This window comes from Habropoda laboriosa, unplaced genomic scaffold (assembly GCF_001263275.1).
Source record: "Habropoda laboriosa isolate 0110345459 unplaced genomic scaffold, ASM126327v1 scaffold718, whole genome shotgun sequence".
Lineage (NCBI taxonomy): Eukaryota > Metazoa > Arthropoda > Insecta > Hymenoptera > Apidae > Habropoda > Habropoda laboriosa.
In genome coordinates, this window is record NW_017100942.1 from 1168388 (window position 1) to 1180520 (window position 12133).

At 35.6% G+C, this 12133-nt stretch overlaps 3 protein-coding genes across 3 annotated transcripts in view; 2 read left to right on the plus strand and 1 right to left on the minus strand.

Annotated features, from left to right (window-relative positions):
* Positions 1 to 320: 320 nt before the first annotated feature.
* On the plus strand, positions 321 to 3766 carry LOC108577620. The gene is made up of 3 exons (XM_017940797.1): positions 321 to 350; positions 1862 to 3180; positions 3286 to 3766. Exons 1-3 carry the CDS (start codon positions 321 to 323, stop codon positions 3764 to 3766), a joined length of 1830 nt encoding a protein of 609 aa, XP_017796286.1.
* Positions 3767 to 7760: 3994 nt separating this feature from the next.
* LOC108577622 (coiled-coil domain-containing protein 12) lies at positions 7761 to 8384 on the plus strand. Its single transcript, XM_017940798.1, has 3 exons — positions 7761 to 7888; positions 7985 to 8123; positions 8190 to 8384. Exons 1-3 carry the CDS (start codon positions 7761 to 7763, stop codon positions 8382 to 8384), a joined length of 462 nt encoding a protein of 153 aa, XP_017796287.1.
* A 435-nt stretch (positions 8385 to 8819) lies between these two features.
* The window catches only part of LOC108577650 (carbonic anhydrase 2-like), a 10724-nt gene continuing 7410 nt past the window's right edge, over positions 8820 to 12133 (minus strand). The window contains exons 3-7 of the mRNA XM_017940829.1: positions 11847 to 12008; positions 10677 to 10921; positions 9902 to 10138; positions 9085 to 9463; positions 8820 to 8866 (exon numbers count right to left, since the gene is read on the minus strand). Coding sequence (XP_017796318.1) covers positions 8820 to 8866; positions 9085 to 9463; positions 9902 to 10138; positions 10677 to 10921; positions 11847 to 12008 — 1070 coding nt within the window. The remainder of the gene's footprint in view (positions 8867 to 9084; positions 9464 to 9901; positions 10139 to 10676; positions 10922 to 11846; positions 12009 to 12133) is intronic.

The window sequence follows — 12133 nt, forward strand, 5'->3', positions numbered from 1 at the left end:
ATTTGCTTAACTTTCTTTGAAAACGTGCATAAGACTTTCAAAAATTTCCAGGAAAATTGACAAAAATTAAGAAAATTACCAATGTAAAGTTTGAAAATAATTCTTGGAAAGGACTATAAAAATAATTCTCAGAAAAAAGTATAAAAATTTCTTCGAATAACGAAGTGAAATATTAATTAATGTGTAAAATGGTAGACTTAATGCGTTGGCACAGTGTTAACCTAAAAGTTTACTCAGAAAACTGCACACATTATCAAAGGAACAATGCAACACTATGAGAAATTTAAATATTCTCACAACATAAAAAAAACAATCGAAAAATGATCGACACCTGTTGCCACAATAATGTGGTAAATAGAAGCGTGTTGCAATTGAATTCCCAGCAAACTAATAATTTTCCATACAATTTATTCATCCTGTATTTCAAATTTCGTATTGCAATATTTTTTTTTCATTCTTCGCCTTTTAATAACACACCCATCCGACACACAAGCATATAACTAGGAAATCTCGAAATTTCATGAATGAACCTTTTTTTTTTTTTTTAATTAATTCGACAACTTTCACTGTTGATGATTTACGAACGTTTCTATATCATCCTCTTGCAAATCATCTCTTATTTTGAATACGAGAATTTTGAAATACCGTGACACAACCTGCTTTCATAAGGGCTTGGAACGTGTTTTACACTCTTCTTTTCTACGCATAAACGTCTAAAATTTCTACGCAACGAGATTAATTCATAGAAACGTTGAAGTTAGACGAATCTTTATTTCTATCGCTGTTTATTATCGATTTCTAACAATGGAACTTTCTTTCAGTCGATGATCGTTTTGACATTTATCCATAGATGAGTAATGCTTTGAATAGCCAATGAATGGCCATCGAGATTCGAGTTGAGAGCTCATCGTTATTCGCTGAAATAGAGATATCAAAGAAGACTATAATAAATATTCGTATTAAATGATCGTGATTATTTGCTATCGATTTTATTTTGCATTTCGCTCTGTTTGTAATTCAATTTGCATTTGTGGATTGTTGTTGCAATATTAAGAATTAGATTCAGTGGAAAAAGTAGCTTTTACTTTTTTTAAAAATAGTTTTTAAAGTAGTTTTTATTTTTATTCTTTTTTAAGAGTCTGTTGATAGTTCATTATACCATCCTTAAACATGTTTATTCAATTTCTCGCGTGTTTATAGACATACTTTTTTAATAATTATGTAAAACATGCAGAAAGTTTCACGGGACAGCGATACTAAAAGAGAAGAAAAAAAGAGAAAATTGCTTGTCAGTTGCAAAACGTTTAGGGTGTTTAACAAGATTTATGCATGCACGTCGCGTAAATTTATGAACTGATGCTCTTCAATCAATTAATTACAGCCGGAAACTGGCATAATAAATTTCCACCTTTTCGATCGTGTTTATCTATATGTATGTATGCGTAGTAACTTTCAGATCCTTTCCATTTCGAATCTCGAATTCATAATGAATTCAAAGTTAGTGGAATTTTGGAATAAGGGCCGAGACTTCTCGGGAATTTTTGTAATAATTTTTAAATTTCTATCTAAATTATTTTTACGTTTGAAATATAGAACACTTCAAATATGTATATTACGGAATATTTTACGTTGAATAATTTATGCAAACAAAAATATTTTATATTCCAACTCTTCCAAAAATATTTTATATCCCAATTCTTCCAATTCTCAAGACACGAAATATACTATTTTCTGCAAATTACATTGCACTCATTATTCGTCATATCAAAAAATTTCCACTTCAAAAATTAGCCAAAAAAAAAAATTAAGTTTCTCATTTTACATTTTTTTTCAACTGGAAAATATCGATGTGATTTTTTAGGTAACGCTAGTGCTTCTATTGGCGACCGTGTCGGTCACGCTGACGAGATCTCAAGTGCCAGAGATCTCTGGCACAGGTTTGGATGCCACCCAAGCCCCGATAAAACTGGACAAAAATCTTCGTCGAGCTTTATTGAAAGCTCTAACCGACTTGGAGACAGAATCCGCGGAGCAGCACAAAGAACAACCGGAGAATATCGCTCAGAGAGACACAACAGCCTACGAAGCAGTGCTACATGACAATCCGAGCAAAGATGTGAACCTTCAAAAGGCTGCGTTCTCGTTCAAGAGTTTCCCAGGCGACGAGGACACACCTAGCGAGGACAAACTACAAAACTCGAGCTTCGTCGAAGCTGTTCGATACGTAACCCTGAAGGCGCCAGCGATGAACATCGAGAAAGCCTCGCAGGACGACGCCAGAAGCTTTCACGTTCAGAACGTGATACTACCGGAGAAAAATCAGGCGATCTTCGGTGCCAAAACTGAGGCCAATTTGCAGCAGAAAGAGAAGATCGCTCAGGCGTCTGTGAACACGTTCGCCGTGGACAAAGTGGAGAGCCTGACGTTGAAGCCAGCAACGCTGATCTCAGAGAGCCTCGCGAGAAGTAGCAGCAATGGAATTACAGCAGTGAATCCAATAGTTTCTCAGAAGCCGATCGAAGGACCTACTCCAACTTCGCCCAGCAATAACTTGACAGTAACACCTTCTAGCGATGCAAAAGACAAAACCGAGGAGGTTAAAATCTTCCAGGCACCTCTGGTTGCTGCGTTCACCGTCCAGCAAGATGAACAAGGCATACCCAAAAGCGTGGTACCAATCTTCAGATCGCCCAACGATGGACAAGCCTTGACTCTTCAGGAGCAGTTAGAATTTAAACAGCAGCTCTTGGAGAAGCAACTAGCAGAGCTTCAGCAACAACAGCTTCATCAAACGCAATTCCTAGCCAGGCAGCAGCAACTGTATGAACAGCAGATCAGACAGAAGCAATATCAACAGTATTACCTGCAGGAACAAGCTAGAATCAAACAGTTAGAGGAACAAGCCAAACTTAAGAGGTTGGAGGAGCAAAGGATCAAGCAATTAGAGGAGCAACGTTTCAAATACGAAGAACAGAGGCTGAATCGTTTCCAACCTCAACGTCCTCCTCCGCAGAAGCAATTCTTCTTCGAGCAGAGCAACAGCCTCCTGTCGTTCCAACCACCTGTTGATTCGAATGTCCATCTACAGCCTAGCTTGGCACTGGAAGTGCCCAACGTTGCTGGACCACCTCCTTTCCAGCCGATCTTCCAGCAGGATCCGCCACGCCTGCAGCCATTCCGTCAGCAGCAACAGCTGCCTCAGCATCAGCTTTCTCAGCAACAGCTTCAACCGCTAACTCAGCAACAGTTGCAGCAGCTGCAGCAACCACAACAGCATCAGCAGTTGCAGCAACCACAGCAGCATCAGCAATTGCAGCAACCGCAGCAGCATCAGCAGAAACTGCAACAGAGCTTCAGCTCGTTCTCCAATGATTTCCAGCCTTCTATATCTCCCACGGGGAGATTCAATCGACAGGAAGCCTTCAATGCTATTGGAAACTTTGGATTTAACGAAGACAACAAGGTTACACCTAGTAGAAACAACTTCGGTTTCAACGTACAGCAAAGAACACCTGCGAATTACTACCATCCGTTCACGCAGTACAGACAAACGAAGCCTCCGACACCGGCGAAACAGATCCAACATCTTCTGTATCAATCTGGAATCGCTGGTGATTTGAGCAACGTGCAGGGTATCGGTAACAACGAGGATCTGAATATTGTCTCCAAAGTGTTGGCCCTGAACGTGGGCGCCGTGTCGAACAAGAATAATCTGCAATTCATGACGAATCCAGCTGCTTCATCGTTCGGGAATACGTCCGCGTGAAGTATGGAAACGGATGCTGGGGCTAGACGAGTCATGTACAGTCGCTGCAGGACGATATTAGCAAGGTGAAATCGAGCTCTCACTTTTTCCCTTCTTGATCCTCCTCAATCACCTTCCTCGTTTCGGAACCGGTGCGCTTCGCACGAAATATTTCTCTGGGGTGTGGTGGAGAAGCCCATTTTGTTTCATGCGTTCATCCACGCCGTGTGAATAGCCTGACACTCGGAAATCTACTTTTGGCTCAAATGAAAAGAGAAATTGCATCTTCTGCTTAGAATTTGACAGTGTAGAAGAAAATTTTATGTACTTATACTGTGTGAATAATTTGATACTCAGAGGCTTACTTTTGGCTTAAATGAAATGAAAGAAATTACAATCTTTTGCTTAGAATTTGATAGTGCAGAAGAAGATTGTAAGTACTTATAAGCTTTTAAGCACTGTTCTTTTGATATATTGTTGAAATTTGATTCTGGTCTGTATTTAGTTTGATCATCAGCTTAGATTGCACTTCAGGTTTCACATTTTATCTATGTGCTTTTTTCCTGAGTATCTCTTTCACTTAATTCTTCGTTTAAATTGCAAATCCAAGTTTCAGCGTACATGTATCAGCTGCAATCAGGAGATAAGAACACCGTGAGGAAACTTTCTCAATGCATGCATACCAGATAGACTGTCAAAGTTTCATTAACTCGCAATCGCGTCTCAGTTACCACGGACTTTCAACATTTTTCGTCATTCTAATCCAAACATACATGTAATTCATATTTTACAAATTTCTTTGCCATTCACAGCTAATTCATTGTCAAACAGAAAGGATTAACCTGTTAACTGTGTAAGATGAGTTAACTTATGAGCCAAAACGTGGAACAAAATAATTTATTTACTGAGAAATTGTTCATTTTTAATTATACTATTATGCCTCTATTGAGCACAGTCATATTTGCAAGAAGAAAAAGCAAGTGATTGGTTATAATTCTTACATTTTGTTAATTATAAACTAGAAAGATCAAATTTCTGAACACAGTTAACAGGTTAATTAACATTAATTTTCCAATACCAGTTCACCTAATCATTCAAGAAGAAAAGAAAAACCGTAAAAGGTTGTCTGTTCAATCAGACAGAAGATTCGGTCAATGGAATGCGTCGGATGTATTGTAATCAACTAGCACGAGTGTAATCTCAGACAATTCTAAGTGAAATCGAACCGAAACGTTCGCATAACAACCGTGCAATGTACGCGTTCCAACGTGCGTGGGATCGCAATGATTCCCGAAGAAAAACGCGACTTTCCAACGCGTCCTCACTCGTAATAAGGAAGTCCTTAAAAGATCATAATGATATTAATTAGAATCGAGAACATTTTAAACCTACAATTCACCGTTTGCACCAGACACGCTCGCATTACATAAGCCTAAATCCGCGTTGCAACACGCAGATATTCTGTACATAATCGCACGATCCTTTTGCTTCCTATCTTCGATATTTCGCTTCTTTATTTTTTTCTTCTTCCTCTTCTTCTTCTTTCCTTTCCTTTCCTCTTTCCTACGTTTTCTGTTATTATACTACCAGGTTTCATCACGGTGTCCATATGAAACATGCTCAATCATAGAGATCCGAATACCGTGAAATTACTTTTGTAGTCCGTGGACCGGTTTCTATGTACGCCGACTTTAGTCAACGGAATTTAGCAGGGAGATATTATAAGCGGATTTCACGGTCTTCTTAAATCGTAATGGTAATTATTATAACTGTAAGACGTGCAGGAAAAGGGAGGTCGAGTGATCTGGAAAACATTATACAGGTTTAACGAGTACGATAGTTCAGTTAGGATTGATGGAAAATAAATGACAGATTGAAATTTAACATTGTCGTTCGTAAGTATTTTAGGGCACTCTTTTACGTTCGTATGAAAAATATTAAATTACATTTCTTTGCAAAGTTAGTATTATTGTGTTAGTAAAAATATACGTACTTGTTATAATATGAGATTTCAGAGTGAATCATTGTTTTAGGATTTTAATAATTTTCTAACGACTGTTTAGGTTTGCTTCATGTTCAGTAAGTGTTCTAATATTTATGAACGAGAGTGTATTTGGATAAATTATGTTGCTATGTCAAGAGTAGTTTTTGGTAGAATATTATTTTTAAATGAATTTTAATATACAGCTTTTTTAAGGCTTAATGTGAGAATCGTTAAGTACGTGAGAAGTAAGAAATTTAACTTGATTAATGTCTTTTAAGAAAACTACAGTTTATTTACCATCAACCTAATATAATCAACAAAAATGTGTAACAGTCAAAATTCTTGACAAAATGCAACCATATTTCTGAGATCTTTCCTCAAATACGCTCGCATCACTATTTTTTTGAACTTTCTGAAGATGTAACTATTGCAAATAATCCAAAATATTTTCTTAAACACTTCTAATTGTTGGCAAAAGAATTTATTTTACAAAACAAATTTATTTACTTTACGAACATAACCTAATCAGAGCCCAAGCTACATATTTGTCGTCCACGTCATAACTTTTCCCTAAAACTCGAGTAAATTTGAGAAAGAACTAACCTAAAATATTACGTTAAGATCGACCGTTTTCTACGACAGTCGGTATAAGATATTTCTGCAACAACGAACAACCATCTCACACACGGTAAATCTCGGCCAGATTTTGATCGTCGACTATTAATTATTTATCTAGATGTACTAGGTTTAGAGGAGCTAGATACGGGACGTTGGAGGAATTCAACTCTTCTGAGATCAAGGGTCTCGCAAAATCGTGCATCCGGCCGCGCTTTGGGATTGAAAATACCTCGTCGACTGTAAATAAACTTTCGCCACGAGAGACACGTTTGGCATAGATTCGTGATTTCTCTCCGACCACTGGATCGATAGATCTCCTGTCTTGGGGGTTGGCGAATGGTGAATCGATATTCACAAAATGACGAGTTAATTGGTTCCCACTTTTCACCGGTACGCTGAATTAGTGGTGTTTCACGTTGGTTATAATTTTCACGTCGTGCTGTTAAGTTATTACTTATTAACGAAACGTCTTTTATGATTATTTCAATTTTCGCAAAAGTGCGCGTTATTTCTCTTGGTTTCTTTCTTCTTGTTTCTTTTGTTCAACGAATTTTTTTGTTAAATTGTTACTTGAGCGAATTATTGTTATAATGTAGTATAATTAGTACGTTGTAATCTACTAATACATATTACTGTTTTAGTTGTATTACTATATTTAATATATTTCAAATTTATTTTATACTACGCGTAATACCTAATTATTTGTTGTATAATTAATATATGCTCATATGACTATTTAATTGAAAAAATTTATTGTCAGTGTTGAAAATGAAATTTAAGTAGTTGCTGTAATGTACGAAATAATCATTTTCTCTCGGTTAAATTTTTATTCGCGTATAAAATTTCGAGGATTATTCATGTGGATTAAAATAAATGCGAAACGTGTGTTGGATGCACTGTATGCGAGAAGAAAGAAGCAAAATTTGCATACAATAAAAGCACGTAAGCGTGCAAGTCGTTTCTAAATGTGTGTCAAGACTTGAATTTATGTTACAAATTAATATAACATTAGGATACGTAGGTAATACGTTAGATATAATCGACAAGTTTTGCTTGTAATTTATCAGACGCCAAAATGTATGAACTTCTGTAAAAATGTTAATAAACTAATTCGTTAAAAAAAAAATAATACGTCGTTCATATTTTTGTAAATATTCGACCTACATCTACAGCTTTCACAAATGATATATCTTTTAATAAATCATTTTTATTTGCAATAGCAAATTGTATAATTATGTAACCTTATAATCTGAACTTAGTTATATCCTCTACATGTATTATTCGCTCTACAATAATTTAGAGTCCAAACTTAAACAATGTAAAAGAATAATATTCAATTTCACACCTGTTACGGAAGTGTGAAGTAGGTACAATGTCACTACGCCATCTATGATAAACCGTAACAAAACAAGTATGGCGGAAAACAAGATAGGCTCGTTAGAAGAGGAAGCTTTAAAAAGAAAGGAACGTCTGCAAGCATTAAAGAGGAAGAGTGAGGATGGCAAGGAAAACAAAAGTGAAATTGCTAGTAAATTACCAAAGTGAGTTTTTAGGTCTTACCAAAGTGTTTCCGAATCTAACCTCACCTAGCCTCCAAAGTTCGACACTTATCGTGTTTATTTACTTGATCATGCCAGACCAAAGTTTCGAAGTTACAAACCACAGGATGAAAGTTTGAAGGATAAGGTATTAGATAGTGCAAAACCAGGAAACGTAGAAGCGGAAGTACAGGATCAATTAAGCGCTGCGAATACGAAAGTTGTTATTGAGGAACTTGTAAGTGACAGTTATAGGTCAAAATATTTGTTGTCATGTGACGTTTATTTAATTATAATTCTTTAGGATATTAGCAATCTCGCTCCTAGGAAACCTGATTGGGATTTGAAGCGAGATGTTGCTAAGAAATTAGAAAAATTGGAAAGGAGAACTCAAAAAGCAATAGCAGAACTAATAAGAGATCGTCTCAAACAAGGGCAACATGATTTAGCTGCTGTTGTGAATATGGCAACTAAAGATCAAACAAATTCACCTACCTGATATTCTCAATAATTTTTATATATTTTTATATTGTGAAATTTAAATAGTTTTGAAACAATAACAATAACAGTTGAAAACAATAACTTGTATTGGTAATAATTACATTTATTATTATCTAAATCACAAGCTTCTTCAATACAGTATACTTTATATATATAAGAATAGATTTTAAGTGTACATATATACAATATTTAAGATATTTCTAGAATTAAAAGTTGCTAGTCCACATGTAATCAAAAATAATAAAAATATATATTTTCACTCTTATCTAGCATAAATGTCCTAGATAATAAAATCTTTGAGTATAGATGTTTCAAAGAATATAAATAATACCTCTTTCATAAGAAAATGTATTATATAAATACTTATTTAAGGGTTATTGGTTACTTTGGATTATGTGTACAGTCAAAGTAATTGACTAGAGCTTCCAGTGAATTACTGATACGATAAAAGACAGATGATTCCAAGTATCACTGCAAATGCTGCAACAAAAATAAAAAAGAATAATTAATGAATAAATATTTGCTATACTGTGTAATGTGTTTCACTAAGATTTACAACACTTTTTAAACTTTGTAAATTTTTCTATTTTCAATTATTTCCAGGTATAATATTTTACAGTATTATACACATACTGTAGAATATTAGTAATTCTCAGTCAATGAAAACACAATATAATAAATAAAAAAAAGATACGAACGAGATACTGTCCACATGCTTTGTTGTCCAGAATGTTGATCGCTTTTTTGACCGTTCAAAGGGGTTACTGTTGGCGTTTCAGTACTCGTACTCTTAGTTGATGGAATAGCCGCTTCTGGATCCTTGGCCACTTTTGTCGTGGGAGGATGTGTTGCAGCGGTCGTTTGTTTAGAAACCGTCGATGTACTAATCGTTCCAGCAGTTGATGGCACAGTCGTTTCAGAAGTTACTGTCGTATTCACAGCTCCGGAAGTCGCGGAAGTCGTTTCCGTGGCTGGGCTGTTACGATAAACTGTTCTACCGTCTAATGGTTGCACTGGCCGGAAATTATGCGTTAAATTTGTTCCATCGATGGATTGAATACTGCGGAACGCAGCTATCTAAAAATGAATTAAGCACGTATAAACAATTTACAATCACGATAAAATTTATAAGAAATACAATTTTGACTTTGCATAATTGCAGAAATTAATGGTAAAAATAAAAACAAACTTAAGGCAAAAATAACTTCTTTGTACTTCTTTTTTTACTTCAACTTCTACATTTGAAAACCTATTAATTTTCTAACATGTTCAGCAGTTCCTCGAGGAAAAATAATTTTCTTTAACATTCAAACGAACTACTTTCTCCTGCAGAAGGCTAATAATAATCAAATTTGAATGGTCATGACGTCAAGAGGAAGCATTTGCAGAATACATTCGCACGGTTTTTCTTATTTACTGTTAGACGACGTTAACGTTTGACCAAATACCTTGAAAGCACCCTTTCGTCAGACGTGCTGAAAAAATTTACGTTAAACTCAATAACGTTCGGAATACCTGTTCATGGGAAAGATGTTGAGGCTGTATGAAATCGATCCATTGAACTATCTCGAGGCAAGGAGGTGTGGTCAATGATCCCTTATATGTAAAATAATGTTCCGCTGATGTAAGATCGGGCGCGACCAATTTGCTGAGAAGACCGGTATCGTTTATTGTTACATTACTGCCAACAGTGGCTATTTCCTGCATTTGCGAAACGATTGATTCGAAAGTTGGATTCGGCTTATCCGTGACCTGCAACATATACATATTTTTTCAATTGTTTCACCACTTGTATTATTCCAACGCAACAATAATTGATCGTGTTAACAAATCGAAAGAGCGTGTATTCGATCGAATGAAAAATCAGGCGTGATCGAAGGCAAAGGAATGTGTGTTTCAAAGCGTGTCTATTTTTAAGAAACGAGATCCACGAATATATATCCATTCCATGTTCATTTATTTTTTCGCGATACCGCTCACATTTCGAACTCTATCCAGGTTTTCCGAAACAATCTAAAATAGATCCATAATACACGCCAGAAGAGTGTTAAGGAATGATACATGTACATATATAGGCGTAGTTAGCGACGCATATGTGCGATTTACACAACTGATTTAACGTATCACTAACTGTGAAAGCAAACACACGTTTGCGTAAATTATAACAAAAAAAAAGGAAAATTCTTCTTCCAATATTTTTAGCCATTCTGAAATTTGCATATTAATAGATTCGATTAACACGTGTATTTACGCCACAATAATGTGTATTCTGTCAATATTTTACAGTTACCTGGTATAAATATCCAAGTACAGTGAGGCCATCAGGATGTTTCATTGCCTCCTCCGATGAACCGTATTCCTTCTTCCAAAAAACAGCGTGCACCTCCATGGAAAACGAATGATTATTGATAAGATCTTCAGATCCTAATTCGTCGTTTTGTCCCCAATGAAAATGCAATTGTTGAAAAACGTATGGGTCCTTGATGGGTCCTCCAGATATCATGGGCACGTTAGGATCGAAACTCTGGATCATCACTGAAACGACGAATCATATATAGATATCGATAGATTATATTAAAAAATAAAAAAATTGTTCCTAAAACGAAATATCCTATTTTCGATCATTTTTCTAAAACGCTCGATTCCTTGAAGGTATATCTTAATTGCAACGAGACATCGTCTATGACGTACAATAATCAACGTTAATTTGCAGCTGTTCAAGGATAAGAGTTACGTTTGAGAAACGCTCGAAACAATCGAAATGATCGATACTTGTACAACGGGTTCTAATCGGACTTTGAAATTCTCTACATTGCTAGAAAATGCAAAAGAAACGTTTTAAAAATTCTACGTTCTTCCTGCGGTTGTTGAAAAACAAAAAAAAAACTTGCACAGAATGTTTAATTACCCGGTTCGCATACTTCTACACGATGTTCACTATCTTTTTATTTAGTAGTGAGTCAACATGTTCCAATAAGATGGCGCGCGATGAAGCATCGAAATAATAGAATTTGTATTCTAATCGAATAGTGTAATATCTTTTACTTGAGCTAGCGGGTAGCATACGGGAATTATTGATTGTTAAACTGGCATTATATGTGCTCATAGGCTATCTATAGTGTGACAATGTTATTAATTGTATATCCATTTGAATCACGTTATACTTGATGTACATTTTCTCGATGATTATCTTGTTGTGAAACAATTATCAGAAGAAATCTTGTACTTTTTTTTTTAACATCGCTCTTTCATTATAATTTTTCACGTTTCTCTTGATAAAGTCTCCTTTCATTTGTCTTTTAGCAATCAGTTGAACAATGCGATAATTTTCTATTGGGAAATATTTTTCCTCTTTTTCCTTTGTCTTATAAGTAGTATGTATACACTCTGCATTTTAACAAACTAGGTGTGTAGTTACTGTGCATGTACTCGCCAATATTTTGACCTTGTTACTTCATACCTGTGTGGCCATTATTTATCATATAAGCCGCATGGGAATTCTCAATGCTAGAAAATTTCAGCGGCGGAAAGCTGGAAATTTTAACGCTGCTCTCCTCTATGTCGATGGGAGACTGGTATTTCCCCAAACACGTCTTGTAGTCGTTGCCCCAGTGCGACGGGCCTGAAGAGAATGATTCAAAAGTGTTTTCAATATGTCGAAGCACGAGTGAAAGTAAAATGAAATTTAGTGGAAATTTTATTAAATCCTTTATACTTTATAAGAAAAAATTAAAAAATGCAAAATTC

Excerpts from the sequence above, each read along its gene's own strand:
- LOC108577620 (XM_017940797.1), top strand. The coding sequence starts at position 321 with ATGATCGACACCTGTTGCCACAATAATGTG. Across the intron at positions 351-1,861 it reads CCTGTTGCCACAATAATGTG|GTAACGCTAGTGCTTCTATT; the intron begins GTAAATAGAAGC and ends GTGATTTTTTAG. Across the intron at positions 3,181-3,285 it reads CCACGCCTGCAGCCATTCCG|GCAGCAACCACAGCAGCATC; the intron begins TCAGCAGCAACA and ends GCATCAGCAGTT.
- LOC108577622 (XM_017940798.1), top strand. The coding sequence starts at position 7,761 with ATGGCGGAAAACAAGATAGGCTCGTTAGAAGAGGAAGCTTTAAAAAGA. Across the intron at positions 7,889-7,984 it reads ATTGCTAGTAAATTACCAAA|ACCAAAGTTTCGAAGTTACA; the intron begins GTGAGTTTTTAG and ends TGATCATGCCAG. Across the intron at positions 8,124-8,189 it reads AAGTTGTTATTGAGGAACTT|GATATTAGCAATCTCGCTCC; the intron begins GTAAGTGACAGT and ends ATAATTCTTTAG.